Source organism: Equus asinus, chromosome 13, assembly GCF_041296235.1.
Source record: "Equus asinus isolate D_3611 breed Donkey chromosome 13, EquAss-T2T_v2, whole genome shotgun sequence".
In the NCBI taxonomy this organism is placed as follows: domain Eukaryota; kingdom Metazoa; phylum Chordata; class Mammalia; order Perissodactyla; family Equidae; genus Equus; species Equus asinus.
In genome coordinates this window covers 56,039,728-56,056,669 of record NC_091802.1, presented here as the reverse complement: position 1 = coordinate 56,056,669, position 16,942 = coordinate 56,039,728, and the positions used below count along the sequence as shown (strand labels likewise).

General features: G+C 58.5%; 1 protein-coding gene across 5 annotated transcripts in view; it reads right to left on the bottom strand.

Annotated features, from left to right (window-relative positions):
* The window catches only part of ITGB4 (integrin subunit beta 4), a 30,605-nt gene extending 14,905 nt beyond the window's left edge, over positions 1-15,700 (bottom strand). For 4 of the 5 annotated variants that reach the window (XM_044744802.2, XM_044744800.2, XM_044744801.2 and 1 more), the window contains exons 1-21: positions 15,441-15,612; positions 11,783-11,871; positions 10,665-10,747; positions 10,312-10,413; positions 9,953-10,157; positions 9,289-9,385; positions 8,943-9,114; positions 7,673-7,936; positions 7,243-7,332; positions 6,843-6,965; positions 6,273-6,437; positions 6,015-6,091; positions 5,011-5,213; positions 3,327-3,430; positions 3,108-3,206; positions 2,805-2,934; positions 2,107-2,229; positions 1,906-2,012; positions 1,025-1,058; positions 656-847; positions 289-392 (exon numbers count right to left, since the gene is read on the bottom strand). In XM_044744802.2, the coding sequence (XP_044600737.1) occupies positions 289-392; positions 656-847; positions 1,025-1,058; positions 1,906-2,012; positions 2,107-2,229; positions 2,805-2,934; positions 3,108-3,206; positions 3,327-3,430; positions 5,011-5,213; positions 6,015-6,091; positions 6,273-6,437; positions 6,843-6,965; positions 7,243-7,332; positions 7,673-7,936; positions 8,943-9,114; positions 9,289-9,385; positions 9,953-10,157; positions 10,312-10,413; positions 10,665-10,747; positions 11,783-11,861 (2,553 nt within the window). In that variant the 5' untranslated portion in view covers positions 11,862-11,871; positions 15,441-15,612. Of the gene's footprint in view, positions 1-288; positions 393-655; positions 848-1,024; positions 1,059-1,905; positions 2,013-2,106; positions 2,230-2,804; positions 2,935-3,107; positions 3,207-3,326; positions 3,431-5,010; positions 5,214-6,014; positions 6,092-6,272; positions 6,438-6,842; positions 6,966-7,242; positions 7,333-7,672; positions 7,937-8,942; positions 9,115-9,288; positions 9,386-9,952; positions 10,158-10,311; positions 10,414-10,664; positions 10,748-11,782; positions 11,872-15,440 lie in introns of all 5 variants that reach the window. The other variant, XM_044744804.2, reaches the window with a different exon arrangement.
* Positions 15,701-16,942: the final 1,242 nt, after the last annotated feature.

Genomic DNA, 16,942 nt, shown 5'->3' with positions numbered 1-16,942 from the left:
AGCCATCCAGGCCCAGAGGACCTCCCAGGCTTGGCTAGGGGGTGTGCCCATTGCCTCGTCCCCTTCTGGACGCATTCACAGGGTAGAGATCCCAGGCGATTCTCAGGCAGGCACGTGTCTAACTGCGGAAGCCCCTCTTTCCTACCCAGAAAAACCCAGGTTCCACAGCCACATTCCCTTTGCTCCCCTACCACGTGGATCACACCCACACCCACCACACCCACCACATGGATCACACCCACACCCAGAGATGCCGCCTGGCCCAGAATCAGCTTCTTTGGCCCTTACATTCTCCTCCACCTCCTGGCGGAGCTGGTTACATTCTCGAGTGTCAGGCTTCAGCAGGTTCTCGGTACAAAGGCGGGCGAGGCGCAGGGACAGCCCATACGGCACTAGGGGCAGGCAGGGATGGGGGTCATCAGCCTCCTGCATGGTGGGCACCTCTCAGGAGCCATGCTAGAACTGGGGGCAACTGGCTGGCTGGGGGCCTGAGGTCTGTAGCACCAACAGGAAGGGTAGAGGTGGCCAGGTTGGTGCCTGCACCCAACATCCAGAGGAAACAGGAATGGTGTGATCTGGACTGGCGAACAGGGGTGAATGTGCCCTAGGCCACAAGGGTACCACCAAGAGGCGTATGCCCAGCCCTGGCCCTCACCCAGCTCCGTGGGGTTGGTGCTAGCCACATGGGTGGCAAAGCCAGGCCGCTGCACGTTGTTGGTGATCTTCCAGCGGACTGTGTCACGCCCCTTGAGGTTCCCGCTGCGCAGCATGGGTGTGTCCAGGTGGTCTGAGGCCATCAGGTTCTCCCGCAGCATGTAGTGGTCTTCCTTGAAACCCACCATGTGACCTGCAGGACAGGGTCCTCAGCATGGGGCCCCTCCCTAGACCGTCCCAGGCATAGCCCGTCAGGTGGGACCCCAGGGCCTCCCGCCTCTGTTCCACACTCAGCGCCCACTGCCCCCCAACCCCAGCTGGGGGAAAGAAGGGTCAGAGTGCCCCCACCCCTGCAGATGTTGCACGATACCTCGGTTGCAGCAAGGGAGAAGCGCCAGGCAGGCCTAGGAGACAAGATGGGTGGGGATGAGGGCTGGGACAGCTGCCCCAACCCAGGTAAGCCCCTCCAGCCACCACCCCCACCCACGCCAATGGTCCAGGGGCAACAGTGCCTTCCCCAGACACCAGGACGTCCAGACAGTTGTAGGGACATAGGTATGAGGCACCCAGGATGCATATAGAGGCTGGTGGGGTCAGAGGGTTCCCAAAGTTTGTGCCATGGGACCCTGGTCTTGCCAGATGTTCTGTAAAGTAAAGGTTCTGTGATCAAACCCATTTGGGAAGCACTGAATTCATTCCCCATGCCCTTCTTATAGTTTTACTATGCATGTAACTAGATCAAAGGCTCTGAGAAGTCCTGCAGAGAAGAAACTTGTTTTTCAAATGTATTTGATCACAGAACTCTTTTTCTCTGTGACCCATACTAATATCCCACAACACTGGGGTTACTACAGAGTGTTGCCTCTGCCTGGAATTCAGTATTCCAGCCGGGCAATCCTCCATGCTTTCCTGTCTCTTTTCTGTTCTCCCCAGAAAGACTGTCAGCTCCTGGTGGGCAGGGCCCTTCCGTCCCTGCTGGCTCCCATGGCCCTTTGCATGTGGCTGACCCCAGGGCAGGTGCTCCCAGGTATCTGGCCACTGATGGTTAGCAAAGGCGAGGGGCCGGGGTGGGGAGGGCACTAGAGCTGAGCAGAAGACCTGGGTTCGTCTGGCCTCTGCCACCTACGAGGACCTTGGTTGGGGGGAACACTGGGGAAGTGGGGACGCTGGTGGGTGGTGGGAACCCTGGCGAAGGGCAGAACTCTGGCTGGGGGCGGGGACTCTGGCCAGGGGCTCTGGGGGAGCTCTCACCTTGCAGCAGGCACAGTACTTCCAGCAGAGCAGCAGCAGCAGTGCCAGGAGCAGCAGGAGGAAAATGAGCAGGGGGATGAGCCACCAGAAGGAGGTGGGAGGGCAGTCTAGGGAGGAAAGAAGAGGAGGAGGGAGGCAGTGCCCACCACCCGTCTCTGACAGGCGCCCCCAAGCCCCCAGCCCACCTGGCTGCCAGCTCACCCTTCTTGCTGTGCACCAGAACGGTGCTGTTGGGCCCGGGGGCGCCATCGCCCTCCACTGTGTAGCTGTAGGTGCAGTCGTCATCCTCGTCCCGGAAGGAGCAGTACTCCACCACCTCCTCCGCTGCACCCACAGATGGTCAGCAGGGCACCCCAGGGCCTGGTGAGGCGTCCCCTACTCTGGGGCCCACCCACCTGCCACAGGGTAGGAAGACCCTCCCTGGGGAAGAACGCAAGTCCCCGGGAAGCTGTGCACAGGGATGGGGCAATGTGGGGGCCGCCCTGCCCCCTGCCCAAGAGCCTCAAAGTCAGCCAGTCTGTGCCCCCCGCTTCCTCATCCTGAGCATCACTCAGGAGCTTGGCTTCTAGAACATTTATCTGACCTAGAGAAGAGGAGGCTGTCCCGCCATGGCCCAATTATGTGCCCCTGCTGTGTTCATCCCCCTGCCCAGCTATGTGCCCCCTGCCCAAGCCAGGCACCCCCTCCCCAGACTGTTTGGTCCCTACTCAGCTGTGCCCCCCGCCCGGGTCTGTGTGCCTGTCTGGGTTCTGTGATCTCTCCCAGGTCTGGAATCCCTCTCTCTGGACTCAGTGTGATCTCAACCTGGATTATGAGTCCCCTGCCCAGATGAGTGATCCCCTGCCCCATCGGATGGCCCCTGCCTAGGCTCTCAGCACCCTTGGTCCTCTGCCCCATACCTTTCTTAAGCTTGTCCACCATCTTGACCTTGAAGCTGCACTCCTCGCATGTGCGCCCCTTCTTCTCACCAGTACCCCAGGCTTGGCACTGCACACAGGAGCGCAGGTCCTCACAGAGGCCCAGGCGGATCTGGAAGGGACAGGAGGGGCCGATGGGCACTGTGCAGGTTGGGTCTCTGCCAGGCCCACTGCCCCAACCTCGCACCCTTGGCTGGCTCCTATGGCACCAGCCTCAGCCCCTCCTGTCCACCCTGCTCTGGGCCCAGGGTTCCCATGCCCACACCCCAGTGATTCTGGCCTCACCGCTGAATAGTTGATCTCACAGATGGTGTCCGTGTAGAGTGACTGCTGGTTGCAGTGGCAGCGGCCACACTCACAGTGGCCACGCCCATTACAGATGCCCTGGAGCAAGAGGAGGCACCAGTGAGCCAGCTGCAACCTCATCCCTGTTTGAGAGGGTGGATGGTCCTGACTAGGGCCCCCTCTGCCACCCCACACTGCCTGCCTCATGCCCAGGCCTACCCCATTGCTGTCGATGCAGGTGGCATTGCTGAGAGGACAGTCACAGCTCGAGCCTGTCCAGCCAGGTTCACACACACACTGGCCCATGGAGCAGCGTCCTCGGTCTGCAGAGAGGGGGAAGGAAGGGAAAGGAGAGCCACATTCACACCTGCAGTCTAGGCTGCCCATCTGCTGGGGAGGGACTGTGGCAGCCAAGCCTTGGGAGCTAGGCTGTCTCCAGCCAGGGGCAGAGCCATCTCTTCCTTGCTTTCTTGGAATCTCCTTCCCTCCATCTCTCCTGGTTCATTCCACCTTCTGCCTTCCACTCTGCAGCCAGAGTGATCATTCCAAAACACAAATCCAGTCATGTGGCTCCCCTGTTTAAGAACCTCTAATGAGCGCTGGCCAGTGCAATAAGGTAAGAAAAAGAAATAAAACATACATGTATTGGAAAGTAAAAAATAAAACTGTCATAAAACATCAAGAAGAATCTACAGATAAATTATTAGATTTCATAAGTGAGCTTAGCAAGGTAGCTGAATACAAGGTTAACGTACGAAGAGCTAGAAAATGAAATTAAAACCAACAATGACTCCCCTTTGCCCAAAGAATAAAGTCTAATATCCTTAGACTAGAGTAGGGGTTGATTAACTATGGCCTGCGGGCCAATTCAGGCTCACCACCTGTTTCTGCAAAATTGTTATCGGAACACAGCCACACTCATTTGTTCACATATTGTCTATAGCTGCTTTCTGCAAAAATGGCAGAGGTGTGGTTGTGACAGAGACCATATGGCTCACAAAGCTGAAAATATTTACTTTTTGTTCCTTTTTCCTTTTTTTTCCTTTTTTTCCTTTTTTCTTAAAAAAGTTTGGACTAGACTAGAACCAGACCAGCCCTGGACTGGAGGCCAAACTCCTTGCGCTGTTGCCCCTTTCCCAGCAGCATCTCCCTCCCCTCCTCTCTCGCAGCTCTGCCTGTTTCAAATATCTGCCTTTCTCCAGACTACTGGGTGCTCTTTCATTTCCCTAAGCAGAGAAATAGTAGACAAAGTAAGAATGGAGGAAAGGGCAGAAACGCTGGGGCTCCACCCCAGCAGAAAGTATATAGTTAGGGCTTAATAAGTATCTGACGAGTGGATTTTCACTCATTCTTCCATGTGGCCCCCATCTGGGTTCTGTGACCCCTGCCCAGCTCAGAAGCCCTGGTCAAACTATGTGCCCACAGCTGGGCCACACTGTGTTAGGCCCTGTGGGGCTAGAGAAGACATGTAACTGCAGGGCCTGCTTGTAGAGACATAGCATCTTCTGAGAGAGGAAAGATCGCCATGCCATATACCAGCAACCACTGAGGGTTGAGCTGGGTGGTACCCACCCAAATGAGGTGGGAGAGTAGAGAAGTGGGTAGCTGTAGACTGAGGACCTCAGGGGAGCCGAGGTCTTAAACATGGGGTGAATGTTGCCCCGAGAGGGGCCTTGGGCATCTGTGTAGAGGGGGACAGAGGTCCAGGTAGGGGCCGGACTTGGAGGCACCCGGGGAGCCTGGAGGAGGGCTGGACCTGAACTTCGGGATTCTGACTCCTGGCCCAGCCCCCTCAACTTGGGTCCTGATGGGAGAGCCAGTGGGTAGGGCAAGCGCTGGGCACCCAGATCACCCTCACTGCCCTGTACCCCCCAGCACCGGCCACTGCAGCTACTGAGCTCACCGTTGCAGAGGAATCCAGAGGTGCGGGGACACTGGAAGTTGTCGTACTCGCAGAATTGACCCTCATAGCGGCCTTCCCCATAGCACACACAGCGCCCGCACTGGCACTCGCCTCGCCCCGAGCACGGCTTGTCCTCGTCCTCCCGCAGGCAGGGCTGTGTGTCGCTCAGCGAGCCGGTGGAGCAGTTACAGGTCTTGCCACTCCTGCGGGAGGAGTCAGTCACTTCTCACAGCCCAGGAGGAAGGCTGGGGTTTTCACCATCTCATTTTACAGATGAGGAAACTGAGGCTCTGAGAGGGCTGGGGTGGATCCCAGTCATGTGAACACCAGTGGCTGGGCTGAGACTCAAACCTCAGTCCCGGAGACCCTCCCAGGGTCCCTTCCTTAAGTCACAACAGACTTGTTCAATGTCTTGGAGCCAAAGCCCTCACTGCCAGTCACTGCCGAGCTCATTTCTGATTAGGTAACCCGTGCACGTGGTTCAGAAGACTAAAGGGACAGGAGGCATGGAGTGAAAAAGAGGCCTCCCTCCGTGCTGGCCCCAACACCCAGTCCCCACACCTGACGGCCACCACTGTCCTGACTCTTGCCCGTCTTTCCAGAGGTGTCCTCTACAGTCACGTGTCACTCAAGGACGGGGATCCGTTCTGAGACACACGCAGTTAGACATTTCATCATTGTGTGAACATCGTAGAGTGTACCTGCACAAACCTCGGTGATATAGCCCACTACACACCCAGGCTATTGGTAGTAATTTATGGGACCCCTGTTGTATACGCAGTCCAATGTTGACCCAAACACCGTTATGCAGCGCATGACCGTATATCTGTGTATTTCAAAGTGCTTTGAACTGGATCCACCTAACAATAGCGTGTGTCCCTTTCCTAGCCCCACCCTCAGCCCAGCATACATGCTGTGCCCAGGGTCAGGGCCTTGCAGCAGCCCAGCCCCTTCTCTGGGAGCCGCTGGCATCCCGGGTGCCAGCTTCGCTCCCGCATACTCACCAGCCCTCATTGCACATGCAGTGTCCGCACATGAAGTCTCCGTTGAAGCTGCAGTGAGCTGATCGCACCTCTTTTTGCTGGAATGAGATTGTGGTGAGTGTATGGGGGGGGAGGCAGGGCCACTGGACACTTCTGCTGCATCTGCCCCTCAGGGCATCCCACAAGGGAGATGTGGCCATAGGAGGCTCTGTTGCATTCCTCAGGGCCCGGGGTGGTCAGCTCAGCCCCTCCCTCCCACCTGGTGGGGCCACATCATACCAGCTCACAGGAGCAGACATCACAGATGACGCCCACGTCAATCCTGAGGCCATCAGAGAAGGAAGGCTTCAGATGGATGTTGCCCTTCTGGTCCTCTAGTGGTAGCTGGCATACGTGTGTCCCATCCACGTCCTCGATGGCCCGCAGCTGCACATAGTATGTGCCCTGCAGGGACCCCAATGTCAGTCAAGGCAGGCGCAGCTGTGGCTGCCCTGAATGTTCTTGGCCCTCCAGCTTCAGGGCTGTGCCTGGTCCCCAGTGCCCAGCCCCCACCCGCCCTTCCTCTGGGCTGAAACCTTGCTTCTTCCAGGCACAGTCACAAAACAATAGCAATGACAGTCACAAGAGCCTCCTTCAGCCCATTCACTCATCTGAGCAACCCTCTGGGCTCTGTGCTGATTAATCCCTGCTGTACAGATGAGGACAAGCCAAGGAAGGTGCCAAGCTCATCCAAGTCGCTGACCCAGGGGGCTTCGAACCCAGGCCTGCTCAGGCAGATCCCCCCCTCCCCACCCCTTGCAGAGCGCTGTGCCTGTCCTCCCCAGACCCAGGGCCCCTACAGAGGCATACCACTTCCCCCCGCCGAATGTGGAAGGACCCAGTCTTGGTCTTCTGGAAAACCTTGGAGGTGATCTCTGTCTTCAGGCCTCGGGGGCTTTCCAGGGCCCGGATGTCCAGGTTGGAGCGAATGCGCTAAAAGAAGGCGGGTGATCAGTGGTCTAGGAGCCTGGCCTCACCCACTCTGGCCTGGACTGGCTGTGCTCCACCCCCACCTGCATGGAGGACTGGGGTGGTGGGGGGTCGAGGTGGTAGAGCCCACGGGAGCCTGGGACCCCCAGGCACCGGCAGAGACCCTCCCTCACTGGCTTCTCCTATTTCTCAGCCCTGACTTGAGACATCCTTTGCCCATTCCACCTCCTCTCCAGCCCTGCCCGGAAGGACTCGGACGCGAGCCCGTGCCACCCCTCACATTGAAGGCCTCCTCCAGCAGCTCCACGATGTTGGATGAGTCCTCCTGCAGCACCCCCAGTGAGGAGACGGGGAAATATGTGTGCAGCTTCTGCAGGAGAGAATGCCAGGCCGAGGCTAAGCCCTTAACAAGTATCATCCCACTGAATCCAGACAACAGCTTTGGGATTATCTCCACTTTGCAGATGGGAAAGCTAAGGCCTGGAACCTGCTGGTGTATTCCAGAGCCTGCCCTCTAAGCCTCTACCTGCTTGGGAGTTGTGTTAGGGGATGGGCACATGACCTCCACTTCCCACCAGGGCCCTTCCTTGGGGGACCAAAAGTTGAGGGAAGGAAGGGAGGGAGGGAGGGAGGAAGGAAGGGTATCTCAGAAGTTCCATGGATCCCCCCACCCCACCCCCCTCTTGCCCAGTGAGGCCCCAGCCCCGCACCTCGTAGTAGCTGTAGGAGTAGTTGGTGACGGCGAAGATGGGGATAATGTTGTGTTTGCCGAGCAGGCGCACCAGGGTGGGCACTGACGGGTAGTCCTGTGTCTTGTACTGGGTGTAGGTGCCCGTGGCATCCAGGTGGCACTCTTCGTCATTGCGGCTCATGATGCCGGCCAGCACGTTGGCACCGTCAGCCTCGTAGTGGAAGGCCGATTCGGTGGAGAACACCAGCAGGTGGGTGCTGTCGGGGCGCCAGCCGATGTCCCTCTGGGGAGAGCAAGGGAGGGATGTCTATCGAGCAGGCTGCCTGCTGAGGACATTCACCACAGGGTCGTGTATGACAGCGAAAGCGGTTCCCAACACAGGGCTCAGCTAGGCCACAGGATTGACAGCATGCTGCCACCATGAATGACACATGTGACAGACAGCACAGGAGTGATGACAATGAAAAAGAAAAACCAGGAATGGGAAATGGATGCAGGGTCTGTGCACACAGTGGCACCATGCAAACTTTGAACCAGGTTCATCCGACTGTCCCCTCAAGCTCCTACTCACTCTGCGAGAATATTTTAACTGCACAGGAAAAGGTACACCACGTGGCGTTCAATAAAAAAATCCAGTTAAAAGAGGTACACAGCAGTGCATGGCCATTTGTTAGAGAAATATACAGAGTGATTTTGAAAACCATGTATTACAAGAGAAAATGTTTACAATAGTGTTAGGTGAAAAAGCAAGTTTCAGAACTATAAGTACACTGATCCCAATTATATAAAATAAGAAAAAGGGAACAAAATAGGCCAGTGGGATTTCAAGGGGTTGGCTGTCTGAGGATGGTGAAATTATGGCCAATTTCTGTTCTTTGTTTTCCAAATTGTCTGTAATATGGGTATACTATTTTCAAAATGAAAAAATTGATACGTTCATAAAAAGAAGTGCCCTCTTCAGCTTCCCAGTCTCCAACTGTGCTGGGACTGGCATTAGGGGGAGACTGAGTAAGAGGCTGGCCTCAGGGCACCGAAGATTCCAGAACCCCAGGATTCATGTCTGCCTCGCTGGCCAGTACAAAAGCAGGCTGTGACTGCTCAGGCCGGGGGACCTTGGGTCCTGGCATATCTAAACTCAGATTGTAATTGAGGGCCACCCAGAGGATTTAAGTTTGTCTCAGGCCTAGGGGCCTCTGAGCCTGGCACCAGAGCAGCCCATTGGGCAGCTGGTGCCCTTGTAAAGAAGCACAGCCCTGGTCTAGGCTGGCAGGACCCTCCCTGGCACTCACCGTGCACACGGCTGTCTGCAGGATGGCATCGAAACCTCCTTCAGGGGCATCTAGGTTGCCTGAGATCCGCTCTCCCTGCAGCTTACTCCGGAACTCATTCACATCCTCTGTCAGGCTGATGACGTTCTTGAAGGAGAAGGGGGGGTCACTGTTGGGCCAGGGCTCCTTCAGCCTGGGCAGAGGTGGGAGGGAGAGAGAGAGTCAGGGGGAGAAGACCCACATACCCCCATGCCCACCCTCTCTGGGAACTGCCCCCTTGGCTCATTTCAGCCAGAAGACTTGTAAGTGCCTGGGTAAAGAGGAAGCGGGCCACACGGCCAGGACCCCTGCTCACACAGTCACTCACTTCTCAGGCCTCATGTCTGTCTGAGGGACGCTGACTTTGTCCACAAACTTGCCAAATCCAATAGTGTAGTCACTGGTGAGCTGGCTCAGGACCCGGGCTGAGTGTCAATAGGAAAAAGAGGGGGCAGCTGAGCCCCAACACCCCCACAGCAACACAGGGGGCTGGGGGCTGGCTCGAGAAGGAGCAAGAGGGAGAACAGCCACCTGGTGTCAGCACTTTGCACGCTGGACACCTGCTCACGCTCACAATAGCCCTCGTCCCTATTTACAGATGAGGGAAATGGGACTCGGGGGACCCAGAGTCACACATGGAGCAAGTTGGAGCAGGGCAGATGGGGAGCTGGACCGGCTCTGTCTGCAAAGCTGGGACGCAACCTCAGCCTCACGGCAGCGGACGCCTCCTTGTCAGGGCCAGAGGGCTCTGCTGCCCACCAGGCCTGGGCCTTCTCTGAAGTCCTGAGTAGTTAATGGGGTCTGGCCGGGACACTCCTCTGAGAATAGGGGGAGGGAGTTCTTGGAGGGCTCAGATGTCCATGTCCTGTCCTCCCTTGTGGGGTGGTGCAGCTGTCCGGAGACCTGGCCTCCTGAGTAGGTGGCCAGCCAGCTGGATGAGGGCACCCTCTCCATTCCCTACCCCACTGTCCTCCATGCTGGCCCAGCCGTACCCAGGTTCTGCCCCATCTTCTTGAGGTTGTCCAGATCGTCGGACATGGAGTTGGAGAAATCCATGAGGATATACAGGTCCACCGGGCTCTCCAGGGGCTCAAACACCTCCAACTCAAAGAGCTGCTCCTCGCCGGGCCGCAGGCGGACCCTCATTGCCTGGGGAGACACCTGGCTGCGACGCAGGGTGGTGTCGATCTGAGTCGCCTGTGTCCAGGGGAGGGGGGGACAGCTGGCTGGAGGGTCACTCCATAGACCTGAGGGGGAGCCTCTCAGCCCACACAGGGGACGCAGTGGACCCCCATAAACTGCCAGCCTTGAGCGTGGAGGGCCAACCTCCCTGGACCCCTGCTCTGGGCACCTCTGTGATCTCGAAGCTTCTCTCCATGACCACCACACTCTCCAGCCGGCAGCCCGCGGCCAACAGCTCTGCCTGGGTGTTGCAGCGTCGTTCCTTGAACATCTGGCCAAAAGGAGACGGGGTCACGGGGGCATGCCCTGGCTGTCCCAACTCTGGATTTACTCTTCCAGACTTTCCTGACCCTTGCCTATTCTCCCCACCCACCTGGTCCTAGGCTGGGCTGAAGGTGTGGCAAGTGTGGACTTGGCCAGAGCCAGGGGTGGGGCGTGGCAAGGCAGGGCACCCAGGTCAGGGAGGCAGTGGGGCCGGCCTCCCGCCGGCTCAGGAAGGCAGGCTGGAGGGCGGCGGCTCACCTCGTCGGTGCAGTAGGCGCAGTCCTTGTCCACGCGGATGCACTCGGTGCAGCTCTTTACCTGGGCCTTCTTGCAGCGGTTTGCTGGCGGGCAGAGATGGGCAGCCCCATTGAGACGGACCTCACCAACGACCAAGCCCTTTCCCATCTGCACCCTCACTTGAGAGAGGCAGGGATTCTCTCCCAATTTACAGGAGAAAATGGAGGCCAGAGGGTCCATGGTCTGCCCAAGGCAGCACAGCTAGAAATGGGCAGAGTTTGGTCTGAAACCCCAAACTTTCTGCTCAAGTCCAGAGCGAAGGATGTTGGGGGCTGAGACAGAAGCACTGGTCCATTTGCTGGCAGGGACACCCTGGCCGTCCCCCTCGCCTGCTCCTCTGGGGTAACGGGGACGGTGTCTCTCTTGTTTATAGCTGGGTCGCCGGTGCCTAGCCCAAGGCCTGGCACACAGTAGGTCGTTAGTAAATGAATGAGGTCAAACTCCAGAGTTTCCCCAAAGGTTACTGGGATTCCCTTTGGTTCTGTTTGGTTAAAATTGCAGTGAGGACCTACTATGAGCACCCAGGGTGCACAGGGTGGTCTCCAGGGCTCCAGGCAACGGCGTCCTGTCAATGTTTAACAATGGCTTCGGTGAGGGAGGAGAAGCCCTGACCTGCAGCATTTGCCCATTTCCATGGTGAAAAAATTCCCACCGTGGTCTATTTCAAGCTATCAACATGGCCTCCACTGACAGGCAAAATTTTATTGGGAGGAGCCAGCTCTAGCCCTTTGCGGACTGTAGACACTCAGAGAGCAGGTGACGAGTCACTGGTCTCTCTCCTCCAAATTCCTATAAACTTCCATAAAACTTTTTGACTCTCCTTCCGAGGCCTCAGCACATCCTGCAAGTGCCTCTGTTCTCTGAGTGGGAGTCTTCTATTCCCTTGAGACCAAGTCTCCTTCCCTTCGGTGTTCGCAGGCCACATGGCTCAGGCTCACAGCTCCCTAGCCCTCAAAGTGGGCAGTGATCATTTGTTGAATGGCTGAGTAAGTGTCTGGGCAAGACACCCCATGTGAAGACAGTGCCTTGAAAGGTGTGCCCCTGCCAAGAGGGGTGCTGCAGGGGCATGCCAGACTCACCCATGTCCCCAGGGAAGCTCACACTCAGCAGGGCTGCCAGCAGCAGCCTGGTCCACGGGCTGGGATGCGGCCCTGCCATCCTCTTCCTCCTGTATAACAGCAACAATTGACATACGACGCCTCTACAGCCCTGGTCCGAGCCATCAGCTCACTGGGTCCCTGTCAGAGTTCCACCACTCCCATTGCACACGTGTGGAAACTGAGGCTCTGAGAACTTCAGTGACATTCCAAGGCCACCCCACCTGTGAGTGGCAGGGCCAGAGCCCCTGACTCCTCTTTTCCACCGCCCCCTTCCTTGCCATCCTGCAGTGGCTAGACACCTGCGGGGCTGCAACCCGCACAAGGAGGCCCCCATCTCTCACCATGAGGGCTCCGGGCTCTGAGCTTGTCCCAGTGCCAGGTCTCTCATGCTGGGTCTACCTGAGGGGAAGGCAGGGCTTACTCTGCCTTTGCCTTCCAGAAGCCAGTGGGCCTGGGTCAGGCTTGGCAGGGATAGGCCACTGAACAGGGGGGCCACTCTACAGGACCTGGCTCTACCTTCCTACCCGCTCTCTATCCCCACTCACTTGTCCTTCGGTGAGGGGGTATGGCCAGGAGGATAGGGGGTCCCTCCCCAATCTGGGGCCTGGGGAGGTGACGAGGTGACTCAATGTGCTCAGCTAGGTTCTGCAGTGGCTGCCTGGCCCACTGTGTTTGGGGGGTCTCCTGCCCCACTCCCCACTTCTGCCTGGCCCAGAGTTGAGTTTTGGGGACCCTGTGCAGTTGACTCGTTCAAAAGTTAGCCTGGAGCTAGGTTACAGGCCCCTCCTGCCCACTCACACACACACAGTGCCAGCTACCCCAGGAGCCCCGTCTGCCTCTGGTTCACTATTAAACCATCTCAACTCATCAGCAACCTGACCTTGGGGGCACGCACTGGCATCCCTGAGGGCTTTTAAAAGATGGGCAGCCTTGGGGCCGGCCCAGTGGCGCAGTGGTTAAGTTCACACGTTCTGCTTCATCGGCCTGGGGTTCGCCCGTTTGGATCCTGGGTGCGGACCTACGCACCGCTTGGCAAGCCATGCTGTGGCAGGCGTCCCACATATAAAGTAAAGGAAGATGGGCACGGATGTTAGCTCAGGGCCAGTCTCCCTCAGCAAAAAAGAGGAGGATTGGCAGCAGATGTTAGCTCAGCGCTACTCGTCCTCAAAAAAAAAAAAAAAAAAAAACGGTGGCCATCCTGCTGCCTCGGAAAGAGAAGGGGCTGGCCAGAGCCACCAGGCCTGCAGAGCTGAGGACAAAGGATAGGGCCCTGGCCTCTTTCTCGAGGGTCAGTCCTCCCAGTGGCCCAAGACCACACCATACCCACTGGCCCCTCCTCCTTGGGTGCTTTCTCAGTCCCCAGCTTGTGAGGCAGAGGCAGCCCCAAGGTCTGGGGGGTTGAGACCCCCACAGTGCTGGGGATTCCTAGGGGGGGCATTGCCTCCCTCCCTCCAAGGCATGTGGCCCCCAGGAGGCCACTAGCAGCTCCAACACAACCATAGGCAGGGCCAGCTGGGGAGGAGCCACCCCCTATGGGGCTGAGGTAAAGGAGGCCTGAGCCAGCCAAGGGGTGCCCCTTGGAGGAAATGACTTTTCTGCAGCCTCGGGCGGAGGCACCACACCCACACGCTACACAATAAGACTGCAGACTCGGCCGCCCTGGGGCACCATTACACAGGCAGGTACGGCTCCGGCTCCGGAGGGCTGATCTTACTCACCCTCCCATGCCCACAGGCTGGGCACACAGCCCTTCACGTACATGATTGCTATTCAATCTGCGCAGAAACCCAGTGGGGGTGTGACTGCATTATCCCCATTTCCCAGGCAAGGGGACCAGGCACAAGGCTGCGGGGCTTCCCCATCCCACAGCCAGCTGTGGGGGAGCCTGAATGGGACCCCATTTAACCTCCACATTATCCCCAGAGGCTACAAAACAGCAGTTAGGGGGCCAGTCAGGCACTCAAGAGTGTTTTGTTGGACTTAACTTGTATTTTAAAAGTTTTAGGGCCTGGCCCGGTGGCATAGCAGTTAAGTTCGCATGTTCTGCTTTGGCGGCCCAGGGTTCGCCGGTTCAGATCCTGGGTGCAGACCTACGCACCGCTTGTCAAGCCATGCTGTGGCAGGTGTCCCACATATAACGCAAAGGAAGATGGGCATGGGTGTTAGCTCAGGGCCAGTCTGCCTCAGCAAAAAGAGGAGGATTGACAGCAGATGTTAGCTCAGGGCTAATCTTCCTCAAAAACAAGTTTAAAAAATACTTGTCAATGTTAAAAACAATGAGATTTTACATAAAAGCTAGGATTATGGGCTTATCAGAAGATGTGGCCACTGTGGGCTGAGTGGAGCACTCAGGACACTCACTCTCCAGGCCACCCTGGGCCCCACCAGGCTGCTGGGCCTTTTTATGTACCAGTCCGGTCCTGGGAGTATGTGACTGCCACCCTGAATGTTGTCGCTCTGCATCACACCCAGGCCTTCCACACACAGGGACGTGCATGGGCAGGGACACATGCTGTGATCCACACGCACAAACGCTCAGCGCTCTCCCCACAACTCTCCCTCCACGCCATGGGACCCCTGCTCAGCACATCAGCACCAGCCCACCACAGCTCTCTCCCCTCCTGCTTTCCCATCTCTGAGCCCCTCCTCTGCCCTATCACCCATGGAAATCAGGGCCAAGGAGACAGGCATCCTTTCCCCGCTGTCCCTCCTGCTCTCCTCCCTCCCCTCAGCCCCCAGGATGGAGACCCTCAGCCTTCAATTCCAGCTCTGTCCAAGGCAGCAACAACCACGCCACTTGTGCCCAGTTCTCAGGCTCAGGGTGTGGCAATGCCATAGGGGAGGAGGAGGAGCCCAACCCCTGCCCTCCGGAGCCATCTAGAGCCCCTGACCCAGAGGCCAGAGGGCCGCCCAGGGCTGAGTGGGTGGGAAACAGGCAGCACTGGAGGAAGTTACTGTGGTGGGCACAGCCCTCAGGCTATTGGGTGAGGTCAGGAGAGCTTCCTGGAGGAAGAGTGTCCTGAGCTGACTTTGGGAGGAGGGGGAGCATGTGCTTGGCTAAGACAAGGGGAGAGTCAGGGACTCCCCAGAACCCAGACGGACTATGGTGCCACACACAGTAGGCCGTGCTCAGCCCAAAAGGGAGGGCCCTGGCCTCTAGGTAGCTGCTCCCCCCACCTTCTTTGCAAACTCTAGAGGGGCCCAGCCTCTGCCCACTTCTCCCACACACCCACCCAGACACAGGCCTCTCTCCCTGCTGCCTTCCTCTAGCTCAGAGGTCTGATGGCCAAGAGCCTTCTCCAGCTCCCCCGCCCCTCTGCCTCCAGTTGCCCCCTGGGCACACCCCAGCAGGCTGGGCATCTGTCCTGGGCAGCACAGGCAGAGGGGGCCAGGGCCTGCCAGCCTTCAGCAAGGCGATGGGAGGAAATAAAAGTCATCCGGCTCTCCAGACCGGCTCCCCTGCGCGGCTGCCCAGGCTGGGTGGGCACCCACTTTCCCCTCCTTGCCTCGGAGGTCCCAGAATGGGCGCCCAGCCCCGGCGGCCCGGGGCACTTGCGCGGCGGGCGGGGTGTGGCCCGGCGACCCCGAGTGCTCGCCCGCGCCCCTGGCGCCTGCCGCGCTCGGAGGCTGGCCCTACCTTGGCGCGGCCTCGCGCCGTCCGGGTGCTGGGCTCCGCTCGGCGGCACCGGCTGCAGGCGCGCGCGGGCGGGCGAGCCGGGACTGTCCGGAGGGCGGGCTGCCGGGAGCGCGGGCGGCGGGCGGTGGCGGGGGCTTTATGGGGCGGGCGGCAGGTAGGAAGGAGGCGCTGGTGAGTCAGGCCGGCCGCATTCCTGCGCGCGGCGCGCACCTGTCGGGGCAGGAGCCGGGGCGCTGCAGCCGCCGCCGGGCCCGCCCCCCGGAAAAGGCTGCGGCTCCCGCGGCGCCCGGCCCCGCGCCCCGACCGACAGCGGCGGGCCAGGGGCGGAGCCAGCCCCCGCTCTCTCCAGTCCAGCCCCGGGCGCGGCGCCTCCCCACCCCTCCAGGCTCCAGACTCGGGTGCCGGGCTGCCCCGGGCCGGGGGTGGCCTCTGAGCCCCCTGCCCAGACCGCCGCCCTCCCTCCTCCAGACCCTGAACCGTGAGCTACTGCACTGCCCCGACGGCAATCGACTGCGCACGCCACCACCCTCCTTCCTGTGCTGGCACGAGGCCTGGGCCCAGGGGTTGCCTCAAGCCCGGTCTGCCTGCCATTCACGGGGTCCTCTCAGCCTCCCCCACCAGTGTGTCCACAGGGAGATCCGAGCAAGGACTCGGACTCGTTCCCTGAGTGTCCTCAGGCAAACTACTTAAACCTCCTTAAAATGGGAACAATACCCATCGAGAAGCCAGCACTGACAAGAAGCAGGCACTCGAATTACTACAGTGGTTCTTGACAAGCTGGTTCACAAACATGAGCCCTCACCTTCTGCATGGAATCTCTCAAGTGCCGCTGGTTAACCTGTGTTCACGTGGGAGCCTCTGAAGCTGCTCCATGACCCCAACGTGGTCTATTTTTCTAGCCCTACCTGCCAGCAATGCCAGACAATACTTGGTTGCTGGCACCCACCCTGTCCAAACCATGCACGTTCAAGCCAACCATACTTTTTGTAGCAAGCTGGTCTCTCTGTTTGGGATCCCACCCCCACCTCCCCACCCCCAACCAGCCTGGTTTATCCTTCTTATCCTTGAAGGCACTGTGCTGATGTCACATGCTGCAGAGAGAGCCTCAGTGACCTCCCTGCACCCTGGGTTGGCTTATGTGTCCCCACAGCCCCTGGGGCGTGGCTTTTCCATGGCATTTGCCACATTGGTTTGAAATGATCTGTTTACGGGTCTCCCTTCCCCATTGGACTGTGAACCCTCAGGATTCACAGTCGTTTTATCTGCAGCAGCTAGCACAGTGCCTGGCAGATAGCAGGTGCTCAGTAAAAGTGTAGTTAATTGTCACACAGCCTCCCTGAGCTTCAGTGCTCTCATCTGTAATTAGACTCGTGGGCCGGCCTGGTGGCGCAGTGGTTAAGTGCACACGTTCAGCTTCGGTAGCCCAGGGCTCCCTGGTTCGGATCCTGAGTGCAGACATGGCACTGCTTGGCAAGCCATACTGTGGCAGGCGTCCCACATAT